This window comes from Buceros rhinoceros, unplaced genomic scaffold (genome assembly GCF_000710305.1).
Source record: "Buceros rhinoceros silvestris isolate BGI_N320 unplaced genomic scaffold, ASM71030v1 scaffold5808, whole genome shotgun sequence".
Taxonomy (NCBI): Eukaryota; Metazoa; Chordata; class Aves; order Bucerotiformes; family Bucerotidae; genus Buceros; species Buceros rhinoceros.
The window spans coordinates 91,212-109,315 of record NW_010428483.1 but is presented as its reverse complement, the minus strand read 5'-3'; the positions used below and the strand labels follow the sequence as shown (position 1 = coordinate 109,315).

General features: G+C 47.2%; 1 protein-coding gene across 1 annotated transcript in view; it reads left to right on the top strand.

Moving 5' to 3' along the window:
• Positions 1–14,363, top strand: part of LOC104498849 (protein FAM162B-like) — a 21,748-nt gene extending 7,385 nt beyond the window's left edge. The window contains exons 2-4 of the mRNA XM_010142280.1: positions 12,173–12,278; positions 13,495–13,603; positions 14,256–14,363. Coding sequence (XP_010140582.1) covers positions 12,173–12,278; positions 13,495–13,603; positions 14,256–14,363 — 323 coding nt within the window. The remainder of the gene's footprint in view (positions 1–12,172; positions 12,279–13,494; positions 13,604–14,255) is intronic.
• The last annotated feature ends 3,741 nt before the right edge of the window (positions 14,364–18,104 follow it).

Genomic DNA, 18,104 nt, shown 5'->3' with positions numbered 1-18,104 from the left:
AAAAAAAAAAAAAAAAAAGGCGTAGAAAAGGCATGCAGGGCTCTCTTGCTCCTGTCCCTGTCTTTGCAGACTGCACTCAGTTGTTGAGTCAAGCCTTGGCTAAGAGCCACTGCCACCAGGGCTGTCAGGCATGGGAGGGTCCCCAGCAAGTGACAGGACACGTATGCAACCCCATTTTGTATCTATCTCCCTGAAATGTTGTGACCTCCCACACAGTCCTTCAATCCTCTGAGAACTGCTGCAGCCATGAGACAAACACCGTTTCATGGTGATGAGAAATGCAGTGACCCTCTTTGAAAATGCGGGGTCAGCACAGAGGAGGCTCTGCCCCTCCAGGAGCTTCTGGCTGGTGGGGCTGGTCTCTGGGGTGGGGGTGAGTTCTCCTGCTTTAGGCTCAGGAGTCTCTGTCAGGGTGCAGTTGCATTTGTAGTGCATGGTACAGCAGATCTACTCACTTCAGTGCTCAGAAAAGGCGAGTTCCCTCTCACAGCCACAAAAAACCCCCCAAAACAACCAAAACCAAACAAAAAACCAAAAAACCCCCCAAACCCCTGAAAGGCAGCTTGTAGTTACACACACACATTAATAAAATATTACCAGCACGAAGAGAGGCAGAACTCCCCCAGGTGTTACACGATCAGAATGACTAAACTCGAGTGAAATGACCACTAGGAATTTTAGCACCTGGCTTTAGTTCGCTGAATAATGTTCAAGTACATTGAAAACAAAGGGGGAAACAAACAAGCCAACACCAAGTAGGAGCCAAAAGGTCCAAACACTGGTCACATATGTACAGGATGGACTGGGAAGGCAGAGAGCAATGTGGGAAGGGGTGTGTAAGGGTGTGTTTGATGCCGCTGTCGATCAGAGAAAGAGGACTGCTTAGGGAAAAATTGAGAAATATGTAGAATACTGTGAATTAATATTGATTGTTTGACAAGGACTAAAATAATGAGAAGAATCTGCCATATTCTACCTGTTCAGATGGAGCTACTGGTCTCTGAAATGACAGATTGAGTTAAGGTGACAGGCAGAAAGGCTGTAATGAGAGGTTTTGATTGTTTAGGCATTGGCTTTGGAGTCGGTGACCTGGGAGAAGCTAGTGGAAGGGTGAGTTGCTGGAGGGATCCAGGGTCCAGCTGGCGGGTCTGAGGAAAATAGATAACATTTAGATATAGAATTAATTTGAGGATTTTTCAAGAAACCCATTTAAAACATTCCAGTGAGTATTTCTGCAGAGGTCAAAACATTTTGGTCCGGCTTTGGCCAGCCTGCTTCCCTTGGAGAGGGCTACAAGAGCCTGGGTGTTACAGTGTGGAGCTTGTGGGACAGGCAGCATCCTCTCTTGTTCCTGTCACCTGGCTTCTAGGCTTTGACAAAGCTTGCAGCTACAGGGTGCCGGTAGCTGGCTCCAGGCTTTGGCTGGGTGAGAGCTGACCGGGCTGCTGTGGGAGACCTGAAATCATGCAGCTGGAATCCAGTCCCTAGGGCTAGTGGTAAATCCCTGCCCTGAGTCTCCAGACAGTCAGCTGGTACCATCAAACAAGCCCTGTCTGCTTGTGCTGGGATGGTGTTCCAGGCATTAAGACACTGGCAGAGCTAAATTCATTAAAAGGACTGAAAGACATAGGCCTTACTAGAGAACCGTCTCCATCTGCTCCGAGCAGAGCTCTGGAGGAGCTCTGCAGATGCTCACAGACAGTACTGTGATCTGCACTTCCACCAGCCAGAGTGCTTTCGGAGGACCTTGGCTAGCCGGTGGCTTAACAGAGGTGTAACAGATGCTCCTTCCGCACCCCAAGCCCCTACAGAACCGGCTACTGCTATACTTCATCTACTAGGTATGATTTTCCTGCCTCAAAGCTTATAATTTTATGAAATATGAATGTATGTTCAATTTCTCCTTCATTTCACCTTCCTGAAGGCCACCAGTGGTGCTTGTAATGCGCTTCCGCTCTGTGTGCATGTGTGTGTGATGGATTTTTACCTACATGGATGAGAGGTGGCTTTCCATAACAGGCTGGGCTGCAGGCATCCAGCTCCCCAGACCACTGCCCGGTGCACTAGGACGCACATCGCTGCAGGAGCAGGGGTTGCTCTGCTCTAGATGAGCACCAGTGCTGCCTCTCAGTACTCCCACTCACCTGGCATCTGGGATTTTTTTTTTCTTTGGTCAGTTTTAGTTTTATAAAGAGTGTATAAGCTCTTCTCTTCTTTTGGGCCAAGACGCTGTCTTCAATACAGAGAATCAAGGTATTTCTGTACTGAAGCTCCATTGCAGCAACACGCTCGTATTGACTGCGGTCACTGATGACAGCGTTGCTGAACAGCTCCAGGGCAAAGAGAGCTCTGGAAGTGATGGATGGTTTAGGCATAGCAGGCAGGAAAATAAAACTGGAAGACAGACGAGGGCAGCATTTCCCTGTAATATCAGGACCCGTGTGCTCCTTTCTGAGTAGGTTTTCACCTTGTGCTGGCTGTTAGTGTTTAAACTCCTTCCAGAGAAGCTTTGCCAAATGTCCTGGTTCGTCATATGAAATCTGTGTGCCATGATGCTTGTGAAGTGTTCAGAAAGTGTAGGAAAAACAGAACTAGTCTTTGCAACTCTGAGAACTCATTTATGTTAAACAGGTTTGTTCCCATTTTTGAATGGACTCTTTAGCATTGCTTGTTTGGTTGGTTGTTTGGGTTTTTTAATAATTGTGAAATTAATTAGAAAATGAATGGTGTGTTTGCTGTTTCCCTGTTCTGTTTTGGGGGTTTTTTTGTTTGTTTGTTTGTTGGTTGGTTGGTTGGTTGGTTGGTTTGTTTTAAAGGTGGACTATCCATGTAGCCAACGGGCAGTTCACGAAACAGCAGTGCCACAGAAGCGGGGCAAGGTGCTGATGTGTTTTTCCATGCAGATGCTGTTGCCTCTTTCTCTGCTGATGTCTTCCTCCGTGTCATGACCCGGTCCAGGATGATACTCCACTGTCAGAACAGTCTGGAAAGTCTCCAGCTAGTACTGCTGGTCCTGGAAGGCTTTCCCTAAAGAGCCAACCCTGGCTCTTGCACCCACCAACGCTGCTCACAGGCGACGGGGCAGATCCCCTGTTCTGGGATGCTCAGAGCTCGGCTCATGTCTCTGGGCCGAAGAGGAGCCACGGCATTCGCACAGCCAGGGCTCCTCTGCGGCTCCAAGCCGGCAGTAAAGCCCTCTCTCCTCTCACTGCTGTGGCCTGCAGTGGGTGAGATCGTGTCCTTAACCCTCTGGACTGCTGGCTGAGAGCCGGCTTCTCTTGTCCCACTTAGCATGTGGCAGCACCGAGGCAGCACTCCTCCCGCTTGTCGGGAGTGCGAAGATTCGTTAGCCTGCGTTTATCAGCCCTTGCCAGGGAACCGGTGAATAATGACGCCTGGTTCAGGCAGGGAAATGATAGCCCTGTCACGTCTGTTACATTGCTGCTTATTATTTCCTTGGTGTCTAATTTTGCTTCCCTGGAAACCTGTTTTGTAAACAAATGGCCGTGCAGTTATGGCCCAAAGTCAACCCCCCCACCAGCGCTGCAGGAGCCTCCTGAGCCGTGTGGCCTGGCCGTGCTACCCCGTGTGCTTCCCCTGCTGAGGCGAGGATGGAGACGGCCCCTGCCCCTTTTCTGGAAGGTACAAGGGGCAGCAGCAGGAGAGGTGTGCTCCTCGGCATCCATCATGGGCAGCTGATACCCTTTGCTCTGTTACCAGTGCTGTGATTCAGTTCGGCTAACTGCCCTTCCGCTCTGACTTTGAGTTTCTCAGAGGAATAGCTACCACGATCCTTCTCTATTTGTAATTTTTTTGCCAGGAAAAAGAAACGTTCCTCTCACTTCTTCTGAGCAGTGCAGGCTACTCCAGGAATCTTACACGACAATACTGAAACTGTTTTCTCTCTACTGGAATGAGTTTACCTGTACATCTTAGAATTTCATCTGCTTTTTCCACAGCAGCATCATCTTGGCAGCCTGGAGTTAAACAAATGCAACGACAAATCCAAGACAACGCTGTTTCCCCAAAGCTCTGAACGGCTGTGCAAAGCCCTGTGTGGCAGATTTTCACTCCCGTGTTCTCCCCATGAAGCACTTGCAGGACTGTGCCTATTTTAGAAGATGCATTTCCTTGATGGTCCTTTTGGTCACATAACTGTTACTGGGATTAAATCTCATCTTGCAGTTAGGCTGTATCTATCTCACCCAGAACTGCTTGGAAGAGTTTTATGGTCTCTTTGGAGGGATTGTCAAGGTACAGTTTTGAGGAGGTACCTGTCCCTGTTGTGGACTGCTGTGGTGTGCGTTACTGGGACAAACTGTCCCCAGGGTAGGGCTTCCTCCTGTGCCACCCAGGATACATTTGTTCCTCTGTTGATTGCAGACGTACGCAGGCAGTTGCTAAATGGGGAAATTGGACCCCGCAGTGCAGGGGGTCTAATGATCTGAACAGGTTTATTGGCCTCACTGATGATACATGACTTCTCTGCAGGAGCTGAAAAAGTGTAAGTAAGTCGTCCGTATATAAAAGTGAGTGTGGGGAACAGACATTTCCACAAAGAATTGTTTAATCTTTTAAAATTAGGTTCCTTTTTTCCCTAAACTATTGACTATTGACTAACAGACTGAAAAATTTCTAAATGTGTCTGGCTTTGAAGACAATGCCATCTTCCTCAGGAAAGAAAATCACTAAGTGACAAGTGAGCAATGAGTCTGTCCTTGTCAGTGTGTTTCTCAGGCTCAGTTTGGGAAACAGGCATGGAAAAGATTTAAATTAAATGGTTCTCCAAACTCTGAGTCACAATGTAAGTTGTTAGAATCTGGATGGGTTTGTTTTCCTTTCAGAGTTTTGCACATTTTCTCTCTGTAGTCCAAATGTGCATTATTCCAGAAATCAGAAGCCTCGTGCATTAGCTTCCTCGGTTGTAAAAGCCACAATTTCATCACAACACCCTGAATGCCTTGGAGGGTTTCCTGTGGGTCTGGGGATCTTTGCTGCTTCATCATGGTTTCTCCATGGTGAAGCTGGACTTACGCAGCCACCCCATGTTTCAACCCATCGGTAAGGAGCTGCTGCCTGTGCCAGGTGACACTGTGCTGGAAGTGACAGGACGTTTCACCGCCTCTGGGTGACCATACCAGGCTTTTGCCAGAGCAATGACTAACTTTTGTTTTGCTGCTATGAGCTTTGTCCTTCTGACACAAGGCACCATAAACCTGCACTTTGTACCTGGGCGTGTCAGACCCATCCCAAGTCTCTTTAGTGTTTGTTTGTACAAGTTATGACTCTAGGTCTAGCTCACAAGCTCCACTGGATTTTGCTTCTATTAAGACAATTCATAACTGCATTCCCGTGTCCAACAAATATCGTACTGCACTTGGCTAAAAACTTGGTACTGATGGAAGGGGACAAAGCAAGGCTGGCTTATGGGTCCTCTTGGCTAAGGCAGTGTCCCTTGCTTGTAGGCATTTCTGTCACATTCAGGGTTCTTACGGTGTTCTAGAGGCGAAGCACCTTAAGCAGCAAAACCTCCAGGCTCTTAACTGGGAGTTAACTCCCTTAAGAATAAATGTGCTTAATGTCAGGGAAGATGAATCTTCCCAGATAAGGATCACTTGGAGATTCTTATCTTTGCAACGTTGGGCACTTCTGCTCAGACCCAACACAAGACCAAATCCTGCTCATGCTTGTGTTAGCGGCAGACACAGAGAACAGCTCAGATCTTTGTCACCTGCAGGGAATGACTGCTCCTGTTGTCGGAAATAACAGGTGTGGTACATCGACTACCTTTCTCTGTTGAGAAACCGATGGCAAAAGGCTCATAGAGCATAAATTAGGCAAGATTTACCAGAGTCAGTGGGGTTTCTGGGTTTGGGGTGTTTTTTTGTTTGGTTGTTCTTATAGCAGTGTGGCTTAGTGTCTTATTTATGGTTGCTAGGCAAGATTTTTCAAATGGTAGTGATATTATCAAATTTGGAGGAATAGGGACTATGTTGGTAGAAAATGCAGGACCTTTCAGTGACTGGGTAGAAGAATCCTGGTTTCATTTTTTAAAGCAAAGCTGGAGTTTAACACAGGAAGAGTGGAGGGACTCCTTCATTGTCACTACTGTCTTTTAGCAGATGCTTTGTTTTCTTGATAACACTTAAGATTATAAAAAAAATGAATCCAAGTGTCCTGAAGTGATCAACGCTTCATACTGGTGCTTGTTTTCAGAGCTCTTCACAAACCCTCCGAGTCTAGTTTTGCTGTAGGATGCTGTTACTCTTCCCTTGATTTAACTTGGGTATGGTGAGAAATGGTTAAGGAGCTTTTGGTTTCTTGGGATTTGCATTTGAGCCTCCTTAGGATAAAAGATTTCCTGATATTGGGAGGATGTGACTCGCCTCCTGGAGAGAACTGCAGCTCTGGGAGTGCTGCTCCCTAGGGACCCTGGAGAGGGTGGGGACTGGCTCTTGGGCTGGTAGTCTGAAGGCAACTGAAACATTTCAAAGCAATTCATTGCTTTTGCTGTGTCAGATTGCTCTGCTGAAGAATACCCAGTTTCATGGAGGAATATTTCCTGAGTCACTTAGAATTTCATGAGCCACAAGCCCATCTAGGATTGCCTGTTTATCTGTCTAGGAACCAAGACAGAGCTCTGCCGCATATTTAATTAGGTGGGGGAAGGCAGAGAATTGTAAGATAAGATTATCTTCTGCTCCTCATCACAGTCCTCCTGAACAAAGTTTGCATGGCATGCAAAACAGAGCCTAATGGTAAGCCATTTGGTTTTGAGGACACTGCACATGAAAACGACTTTACAGAGCAATATTTTTTTCAGTTGAATACTCTTACGAATCCTTTGTGTACATAACTAAAAAAATTTGTTGTGCAATCTCATTAAAATTAACCAGGAGATGTAAAGAGGTACACGGGAACCAGAGGCTTCTGGAGAAATCAACTCTTTCATTCCTTATGCTGTTGAAAGCAGGAAAAGAAGAAAGCTGGGGAGATGCCAAGTCCAAGTTTCTCATTGCTGCAATGGGTTGGCAATAACCGGAATTAACGTACTGGGAATGACAGTATAAAGTCTGTCAAAAATCAGAGCAATGGATTCTATAACGTGATCTTTCAGTTCCGGCTCTGAAAAGGTTTTTGTGTACAGGAGAATGACTGGCTGTTAGTCCTTGGTGCAGAGTCAGCTGAGTCCAAGGAGGCAGAAGGGGTGTGAAGATGGGGCGGAACTGGGACAGAGTCCTGCGAGGTTTGTGTCTAGTTTTCCACCTCCAGTGCTGGCACCAGCGTGCAGCAAGTGTTACAACTACGTACCGCTCTCGCCCAGGAAAGAGAAATGTCGAGAGCCTGCAGCACCGCCCCAGCTGCTCTCTCTGAGCTAGCCTGTTTCTTTCTAACTCAAACCCCTCTGTATCCGTGCTCTCGCTTTACAGCGAGGGTCAGAGAAAGCCTGGGGGACGTCTGTGCAGCTAGTCAGTGTGTGAGTTGTTACCAGCACTGTCCAGGGCTTGCTGAGGAGCTGGGGTCCTGCTCTCCTCCTGGTGGAAGGATGTGGGAGGAGAAGAGGGTGCTTTAAGCCTAGTTTGGCTAATTCTGCATCTCTGAACAAGTTATTGCTCCTATACAATAAATTCCCTGTCTGTAAGCTTAACGGTTATGAAATGACGGTTGCACTCTGCTAATGAGCCACTAATAGGTATCAAGCAATGGCTTGGTGAGGGGAGTGAATGGATGAGCTTCATGGGGGTGTTTTGTAGTCTGGGTAGGGGGGGTTGTGCATGTACTGGGCTAAAAACAAAACGTCTCTATGGAAGACTAAAGCCATCAGGCTGCACACAAGGCTACTTTAGTCCAAGAGCATTCTGCATCTCTCTGCTGTTCAGGAAGGTATTCAAGATACTCTGGGCCGGAAAGAGATCCACAGTGCACAAGGGAAAGCTTGATTTCCTAACGCATTACTGTACATAGACTTTTATTAGCTTTTTGGGCACTGCAGTAAAGTTTACCCTGACATTAAGCATTCACGGTGATAGAGAAATGAGTAAAATTCAGGAAGTAACTGCCTTTGTGGTTTCACGAGGACCTCTGTGTCTTTGCACTGCTAATATGGCATAATAAATCCTGAAGTGCTGTTTTGCTCACAGCAGACATGATTAATACAGCTGTTAGCTGGTGTGTCTTCTAGAGGAAACAATCAGCAACCCCTAGGTGGATAAGCACCCGAGGCCTGAAAACCCCACGATTTTCTCCTCATTTGAGAAGCTAAGAGATAAAATAAATTTTTTTTTTCTTTTTTACCTTCAACCCATAATCAGACACAACCTAAAGACAGTCACTTCTGCAATAAGCGTTTTGCAGAGTGCCTGTTAAAATGAGAATGCTCTAACACGCTGTGCAGATGGAGCCCCTGTGGGGTTGGGTGGCTCCAGGTACCAGTATTGCAGCAGCACATGCCATGGGCTGCTCCCTGTCCCTCCTGCCCGCTTGGCTTGGAGACCGAGGGATCTCCAGGTGTACAGTGCCTCTTTTCCCCTCAGCAGCATTTTTGTAAGGTGAGAAGGATGCCTGTGGGGATGCTCAGGAGTGCCAACCTCTGTAAACTTCACGCTATAAAGGCACCTTTCCTCTCCTCATCCCCATATTCCCTTCAGGGAAATCCTGAGCAGGACACAAATAGCCTCAGCGACTTTACCAGGTTTCCCTCCTGCTTCTGCCAGCATAATCACATCCACTGCTTTCTGCTTGTTTGCAGGTCTCATTTGCAGCTAGAAGCTCAAATCACTGTTTATTTTCTGTGTGAGTTCCTAATCTGGAAATGGATCTAATTTGTTTCACTAAATTACAAGCAAATTAAGCTGTGTTATGTCCAGATTCATTGTGGAGCTTTTATGAAAGAGGAAAAACTGTGTCATTGCTTCAAGTTTCTTTCCTCAGTATCAATAACTTCGTGTTCTCAAAAAGTATGAAGTGTCTCAATAAATGCCAGAGTTTTTCCTTGGGGCCAGGAGCTGGGTAGCTACATCTGTCTCACATCTTTCATCCCATCAGCTCTTAAAGAACAACACTGTGAGTTCTGTTCCTTTGCAGTTCCTTCCCTTGCTATTAGATATACTTTGATTATCTGCAATATTGCATTTGACAGTATTGCTAAGTAGTTCTGAATATTTTCCTTTTGGCAACTGCTCCTTCCCTTTAAAATGGAATTTATTTCCCTAGTTGTAAATCAGTTTTAGAGCCTTCTTTGTCTAAGGGTAGTAAACACCCCACTGCTCCAAATGAGACAAGTATTTTGCATTTCCATTTCCTGACCCATCAGGGAGAGAGAATTTTGTGCAAAACACAGGAGGGATGTCAAAATGACATAAAATAACACTGGGTTTGGTTCATTCTCTGGTTAGAACAGCTGATGTTACGGAGTTTGTGGAGTCCAAATTCAAGGAGGACAAATACTTCGTAGGTACTGCTAGAGTTCAAAGACGTTTTACTGACTGACAAATACTTACTAAGGTTTTGACGTAATTTCTTAATTCACTGATTTAAACCTGAAATATATCTGAAAATATTTCTTTGCCAGGAATGTTTGCAGTCTGGACGTGAGATCGACTCCTCACCTGCATTTATAGCCGTAACCATTGCTTTAGTTTCCTTCCGCCAACCCACATTTAGTCTGAGATAGGGGAAATGCTGCCCCTCTGCAAAAGGTCTGTTTAATACAACTGATTTGCAAGACTATTTTTAAACTGAGAACAATTAAGAACTCCAATAGTGTAACTGGCTGTGATAATTAGCAGGAAATAAAGCACACTGTCCTATTTTAGTCCTATCATAGTGAGGACTGAGAAAATAATGTAAGTACCCATTGCTCTGCTGGGCAGCTTCTTGGGATGGAGAGTCTGGGGCAGAGCGCAGCTGGGCTTCAGCTGCCGCAGTGGTGGTCCCTGCCCGCTTATCTGGGGCCGTGTGTTGTTCTGGTAAGCACAGGCAACGAATTTAACCAGTCATCATGACGCAAGCAAAAACTGTTGGCAGCAAGGGTGGAGATGCAGGCTACTCCCTTCACACAGGAAGGGGCAGTTTTATGTTAATAACTTGTAGAAACAGCCTTCTGGGCTCTTGCTGGCCCCCCCGTCCCCCGCTCCGTGAGCTCCCAGGCCCAGGTAGGATGCTGGGGAGGCTGCTGGGGCACAGCCCTGGGCTGTGGAGGTGGGGGGCTTGTCCAGTCCTGCATCCCAGCAGAGCAATCGGCGACAAAAGGAAGGACGTGGCTTTGCAGACGGCTAATCCAGGTGGGTAGACAGGCTTTAGTCACTGTTTTATGCTGCAGCGTGGAGAGAAAAGGAATTTGCAGGAAAGGGTGGACAACAACCCTTGCTCTTGTCTGTGGCTGTGTTACCACAGTATTGCATTTTGGGGTTACAGATGTGAGACACAGAGCGATTTTGGAGCTCTGTAGCACAGTGCTCAGGGATAAAGTTTTTTATGTTAAATGGTTCATCTCCTATGGCAGCAAATAGAAACTTATGCTTCATGTCAGGAAACTTGTTAATTAAAAAACTTAAATAAATGTTCCTCCTCCTCCCCAGCTGCCAGGTTTCCAGGGGAGGACTGGTGTATGTCTCTGCACGTGCAGGGCTGGTGCAAGTGCCAGACTTGCACCCCTCTGCTCCCCGCAATGCTCCCTGCCAAATTACATCCACAACTGTGTACGCTTGGGGCAGGCAGTGACCTGGCTTACTTGGCAGACAGCAGGCAAGGGCTGCTCCAACACGAGCAAGCTCCCTGGCACGGAGATTGTTGCTCTTTTTAATCAGTATCAGCACCGCCTTGGCTGTGCCCTTGCAGAGTCCTCACCCCAGCGAGGGTGGGCTACATGAGACTGCCTGTGCTCCCATGGGACGGCTTTGGGCATCCAGCGTGGGGCTTTGCCCTGTTTTCCCTGGGATGGAGCTTGTCCTTTCAGCAATCTATCTTACTGCTTGCTGCAGGTCTGATTCAGACACTTGCTGATATTTTGGATGTAGCTCTCCTGGCTTCACGGACACTCTGTAAGAGAAATAGGAGAAGCAGAAGATTAAATTTACCTGGGGTCTGGGTGTCAAGAACTGCACCTGGGAATTTTCAGCCGTTCACAAGTCCTGGCATGCATGAGCAAGTATGGGGCTAAGGCATATTATGTAATTTCACCAGCTCATCAGAAGCAGGAAGAGATGCTCCCTGTGCACTGTTCTGTAGTGACATGTGATTTCCTTTCAGCCAAACTCCAGCAATGCAGCAACTGCCAGGGAGCGCAGGACGCCAAGGCTGGGGGCACGTTCATGTCCGTCCCTTCCTGCATGCCCTGGCCACCCACAGGTTATTTCTAAATGCCAGTCCCACTTGCAAGCACAGGGCACTGTAACCTGGCATCTTGGGTGCACCTACCCGCCTGCGCGAGCAGTCACAGCTACCTTGCGGTGACCACCTGTACAGGGGTGCAATGCAAAAAGCCAGGATTTAAGGTAGCCACTGCTTACCCTATTTTTGCAGGGTCTCCCTGCCTCTGCCCTCGCCGTGGCCTGTCATTGGGCTTCTTTACATGAAAAGGAGGCAGAGTCCTTTTTCCTTTGTGTTCAGGGTGACAGCACACTAATGGCATCACTGTGCTAGTCTGGTGGGATGTAATGTATCATCATCAGAGTACGGGAATGCGCTACCCAGCTTGCATGAGAACAACCGCCAGCCTCCCACCAGGCTGTATTTTAACAGACCTCGTTTCTCCATCAGCACTTTCAGAAGGAGATCCTGTCAAGGAGTTATTAGTGCTGCTGGCAGTTTGTTTAACTCACTAGTAGGGCCATTTAAAAGCAAGATGCTAGCAGGCTGAAAGCTTGCTGCGGGCCTGGATGACTTCAGCCCTGCATTCTTTCCCCTCTTAATCAGGAAGGTTAGAAGAGATTTTTAGTTTAAAACCTAAAGTAAAGGAGAAAAAAAATTAAGCAAAATGAAATAAGCTGCAAATGTAACAAAGCATCTCACACCAGCTGCTGAGTCCTTTTGACGTTAGAAAGCACATTTGGCTCTCAGAATAGAAAAGTGCCGTTCTGAATTTTCAGACCTTTTCCCCCTGTAACGGCAGGTTTTTTCCTCTTCCTTTCTGTAAGCTTAGCTCATTGTTTTGTATTATAAAATCTTACAGATTACAAAGCTTTCAAAAATGACAGAAGACCTACAAATTTTGATAAAAAGGTGTTAGTATGGGCTGGACGCTTTAAAAAGGAGGAGGACGTTCCCAAGCAAATATCGTAAGTAGGTCTTTCCGAACGATGCTTTTGACTGTGAACAGACAGGCTGAGACCCTGCTCGGCGTTACCCACGCTCATGTGGGGAGGGTTCGCGCTCCACCGTGCTGACTGGGCCTGCTGATACTAGTGCCCAAAAACAATTTGAATTTTCGGGAGTACAAACTTCTTGTGGTGCACAGTGAAGAAAACTGGCTTCACTTGGTTTAGGTATTATAAGTTAGCATAAGCTGAAGTGTCTTTTGCCAGACAAATGGCTGAAGTCACCATGGTAGCATGTCAGCCACTTTGGATTTTTGCATGCTTTACCGGTTTTTATTGATTAGCTATTAGTAATGCTGCATAAATTTTAGAAGGGAGTTGAGGTTATACACAGCTTTGTTGACAAAGCTCATGTCCGGGCCGTGGTTTCACCTCCTTGTTGAGGTATTTTGTTAAATGGTTGTCACTCAGTTTTGGAGACATAATGCTTCCTGGCTTGTGACATCCTGGGGGCTCTTCCACTTGGCTTCCCCTTGCAGGCGTAAGTAAATCCGTTGCTGAGGACAATTTCATTAATGACGCCGCCACGCTGCAGTCTCTTGCAAGTGCGAATTGTCGGCTACGTACTGCGAGTCCCTCATGGAAAGTGGTGGAGATTGCCCGCTGATGGCTGTGGCTGCTCAGCTGCTTGGCAAGACGACTCTGCATGGGTGGTGTGGTTGTCTGCTCCAGCCCAGCTCAGCCTCCCGCCACGCACAGATGCTTGTGGAGCTGGTGCCAGCTGCCTGGCAGAGGGCTGTGCTGCAGCGAGACAGGGCTGCAAAGCACCGCATGCAGCTGGGATGGGGCTGTGGCCACAGACACAGTCACCGCTCGCTGTGCCTCTTCACTGTGTGAAAACTCTCTTTGCTCTTAGCCAAAAAGTCACGCATAAGCTTTTATTCCACTGAAGGTTGCATTTCCTGGCCTTGGTGGCACAGTTCCTGTGTATTCTAGTGCTGTGCAGCACACCATGCCCTATCCTGCAACACCAAAATGCGGGCCCCTTGTAATGCCGTTACCATGACGGAAAGATAGGCTAATTTTTTGAGTCCTCTTCTAAGTGCTTGTGGTGTGTTTGCAGAAACATATTATACAATAAGAGGCGATTATTGAAAATCTTGAGGATTTATTACCGAGCTGCCTATGATCTCATTTCACACATGCTGCTGCAGGATGGAAACTCTGTCCTCTGCAGGTCTGAGGTCCTGGATGCAGCGAGAAACAACGTCAGGATAAAGGTTTGCTACATCATGATTGCACTGACCTTGCTGGGATGTTTGGCCATGGTAATCACAGGCAAAGAAGTGAGTATAATCCGAGGTGAAATGATCCACTTACTATACGGTCTATATATGCTCTCTTTGTAAATAAGCACCATGGTGACAGAGAGCTTTGATAATGTCCATATCATCAATATTTGCACAGGATCTGTAGCACCCCATTCTCTGGAAGAGAGATTGGCATGGGGAAGCACAACTTGCTGGTTAAGGTGTTTCTTCTGACCCACTTTGCCATAAAACCATGCACAGCAATGCTCTGTATCATGGTCTAGAGACCAGTCCAAAGGTTGGGGAGTAGCTCAGACAGCGTCAATGGTGCCTGGACCTGCCCTGAATCCTTGGCCATGAGGCTTCCACCGTTGTGCCTGCCTAGACTGTGTGCCACCATGGCCACCAAGAGCTGTGACGCTCACTTCTTCCCATTCCACTTGTGGGGAAGAAGGGCCTCCAGCTGACCTGCATGTCTCACTGCACCTGTCACCAATTAACAGTGTAGTTTTCCTTCTAATCAGAGCTGCAAATGCTGAAAATTTAGTAAAACAAGGAAGTACATTAACTTCTGTTACTGCAAAACATCAAAAAGGACAGTGGGGTGTGAAAGCAAGTGGTGCAAATGTGGGGAAGTTTAGTGGTGAGAAACGTGTGCGTGCAATGAGTTTCACCATTTCTTTTCAAGGCCGCTAAAAGGGATCATACGCTGCTGAGGATGAACATGGAGAAGAAGGCCAAATGGAGGGACGAAGCAGAGAAAGATCAGGAGGCAGCTGTTGGGAAGCCACAATGATTTGGAAAATATTCATTTTAACAGCAGGAGATAAGTGATTTGCACATGTGGCATATGTACCTTTCTTCATTTATCTCCTCAGATCTTTTTCACTGAAACACTCTCAGGACAAAGACTTCACTGCTTAAAAACTGCTCCGTATGAACTGGGAAACTCCTATGGAAAATCCAGGAGCTGCTATCTGTGGCCTCTGGTTTTTGGCACTGGTTTCACCTGAAATACAGAGACCTCTTCTAAACTGGAAAGTGTAGCAAGGATGAACACAAGACTCCTCAGCTCAGGATCAGCTTGTGGTGCTGCTGATGCTCAGCATGGCCATGGGGGGCTATCACAACGCAACTAGGAAGGATGCGATCCTACATCAGAGAACATCTCATTCTGTGCAATGCCTCGAGGGCAAACAGCCTTGGCCAAAGTGCCCCAAGGCAAGGGGAAAAGGAGTCTGAAATATGTGTTGCAACCACAAAGAGCTCAATTTTATCTCTATCTCTGAGCCTGCTGCCATTGCTGCCCCTTTGCCTCCCTAGTGTCTTGCAGGATCCCGTGGCCAGGGGAGAGGGGAGACAGGGGCATAAAGAGGGGCTGGGAAGATGGAGGAGTTTGAGCAGATCCTGACGACAGATTTGGACCAGAAGAGGCTTTGGCCCAGATGAGAGGATGGTGACGCGTAGTGGTAGCGTGGGCATGTGGAGAGCAGGGCAGCCTGGGGAACCCGTGCCTGGTGCAGGATCCTGGCCTGGAGGCATCTCTTGCCCTGTTACATCTCACTGGTTTTGCTTCTTCATCTTCTGCTTCCAGTCATTGTCATGAAAGTTCTTCAGCATTTAGTTGTGATTTTAGTCAGGAGTAATTGTCAATAAATGGTTTGCCAAAACCGGATTCGCTTTCATCATCATAGTTCATTCCTAATAAAAGAGCTGTCCAATTACATCTGAAACAAACACATCTCTTCACAGTTTCATTTAAAGTGTCACCAAACTCTCTGGGATGATGTTTAACAGATGGGAAAGATCCTAATGAAATATTGGAAGTTACATTTTCATGAAGTGATTAAACTTCAAGACAGGCCCCGCTTCATGTTTGTGGATGCTGATGGTCTGAGCCCCTGTGTGTCATTCATAATCCCTCAAGACCTGTAAGACAGGCTGGTAGAGCTGGGTGTGCCACAGGACATGCCAAGGGACATGGAGTGACAAAACCTAGACATCTTACCTCAGCCGCTAGAGTAGATGGCAAATTCTGTAACCACCTTCAGCCTTTGTGAAGCATCTGAGCGTCACACCAAGGCTTGGCCTTTGCAGGGTTTAGTACTGGGAGCAGTTGCATCTGTGCTCCGGGAGAGCCTGGGAGCTCCTGCTCAGGTCTCTGAGGTTTATTGTGTTAAAAATCCTGTCCGCTGGTGTGTCACTACACAAACAAGCTGCTGGCAAGGACAAGCTGGGGCACTGGCAGGCTGTCAGCAGTTGTTGGGCTCTAGAATTCCACCTCCTGCGCCTGTGGTCAGTGGGCAGGTTTTTCCTTCTGAGGCTTTTTAGGAGTACTTTTCTCCACGTCGCACACCCTTTTGAGATAGGGAGTATGTGTGAGGGGGATGCTACATCTGTCACACCTTGGTGTTTGCAATCCCTGTTTCCATTTTACCAGTACAATCCACCAAAGCGATGTCTGGTCCCGGTAGTACTATTCCTCATGAAGTGCATCTTAGGGAATTGAAAATCACGGTCTAGGACAAGCATAGAGTGAGCAAGTCTACACCGAGACGGCAATTTTGCCTACACGGGTGGTATGGGCTCTTTCATTTTACATGACCTGGTTTTCCAAGTTAGTGCAACAAACCTCAAGAACTACCTCAAAGTCATTGTTCATTTGGGGATAAACTAAAACAGCTCTGGAAGGTCTCTTAGGTCATTTTGGGTTTTAATTCTTAAATCTATTTCTTGTGCCCTTTTTAAGAACCCATTTTGATGCTCATAAACACATTCACATCCATGTGCTGAGCTTCCTTGACTTGAGCAGGAAAGGGGATGATCATAAAACCATATATGAAGATCAAGCAAGTTAACTGTGAGTTGTTCCACCCTCTGCTCTGCACTTCCCTCTGCCTGGAAAAACCCTCCTATTACCAAGTCCTCTGAAACAGCCCAGACCTCTGCTGACTTGCGCATAAAGCTGCTGCATTACACATCAGTGTTGAGAGGAAGGAGAAATCAATTCCTCCTTCCTGATGATGGGCCTCTTCTGAGCAATCAGATGACGCAGGTGCTTCGGGGCTCTCACAAAGAGCTCTGACTATTATGTAGGGAATAATCCGTTACCAGTCCCGGCTACACGATTATTCATTTTAATACCATAATATTCTCCCCCAAATCAATCGGGCTAATGGCTGGTTTGCACTCGGTCGGTGGCAGGTGGCTGCTGGCGCTGGTGGAGCGCAGCCTGGGCTGGAGCCATCCCCTGCAGCGACTGGAGATGCCAGCAGAGGACATTGCGCTGCTGAGGCTTCTCCAACTTCCCCTGCCAGCGCTGGGACCTGGCACTGCTCGTTAAAATCGGTTTCCATCTGTGTTTGCGAAGTCCTTTGACTCTTCTCTTGAAAAGCTTCTAATTAACACAGCTTCCTGAGCATCTAATTGACTAATCCCCAGCACCTTACTCTTGTGTTGGGGTTTTTTTATTTCCCTTCCATCTATATCACTTCAGTGTCACACCTGACCCTCCAGTCATTTAGAAAAGGGGCGGGAGTTATTATTAGGCAGCAGCTATGATTCCCTTTTTAATTATGTGCCCTGTATTTCCCCAGCCTGGCCCTGAGGATAATATGAGGGCACGGCCCCTTTGCGAGGCAGGGGATGGAGCGGGGAGCGTGCTGGTTTGTTGTGATGCTCAGTGAGACCAGGTGTGAGTCCCTTCAACTCTCACCTCGTTTACTGCCCTGTGCTCTGAGGAAAGAACTCCTCCCCCCTTGCGGGATTTTTGCCTTTTTAATGAACTCCCACATGGAAATGGTTAACAGTGTGCTGGTGGCTGGTGCCAGGGGTATCCGTGTTGTAATAACAATTACTGAGGAAGATTTTCCCTAGTGGCCGGAGTTGATCTAATTCTGTTTATATTAAAATCAGTGCTGCAGCTCCTCCTGGCTGGGGATTAAGGTTATCATCCACCATTTACTGAAGTATCAGTGATTTCAGAGATTCAGCTTCCCCGGGGAGGGAAGCTCTGCTATGGGGCAGAGCTGGGTGCACCCAGCTTGTTTCTTCAATGTGACGAGATTGAGCTCGTACAGGAGGCTCCGCGTCCTGAGCGTCCCAGTGTCTCAGAGAAAAGGTGTGAGATCAAAAGTCAGAGCTCAGGAGATCTCAGTCCCTTCCTTACTCGTTTTACTCATCTTTTTTAGTTGCTCAGGGAGTTTCTAGTTACACTTGATTTCTTTCCATCCATCTGCTATGTGCAGCTCTTCTGAGATGCAGCAAGACTGATGTGACCCTGCACGTGCAAAGGACTTTTTCACTGGTTGCAGATGAAATCTTGCCATTCAGAAAGATGTAATTTCAAAGTCTTCCCTGTTCTTCCAGTGTTCAGTCTCTCTCAGGTGGGAAAATGCTGCTTATTTGCAGGCTGAAGGCACCCAGCTTCAGCTTCAAGGTATTGGACATTGATATGGAACATAGAACTTCCCTACTCAGCTCTTCCCTGTCTGTAACTAGTCACCTCGCAGCTATTGTTTGCAGTTGGATTCCTGCT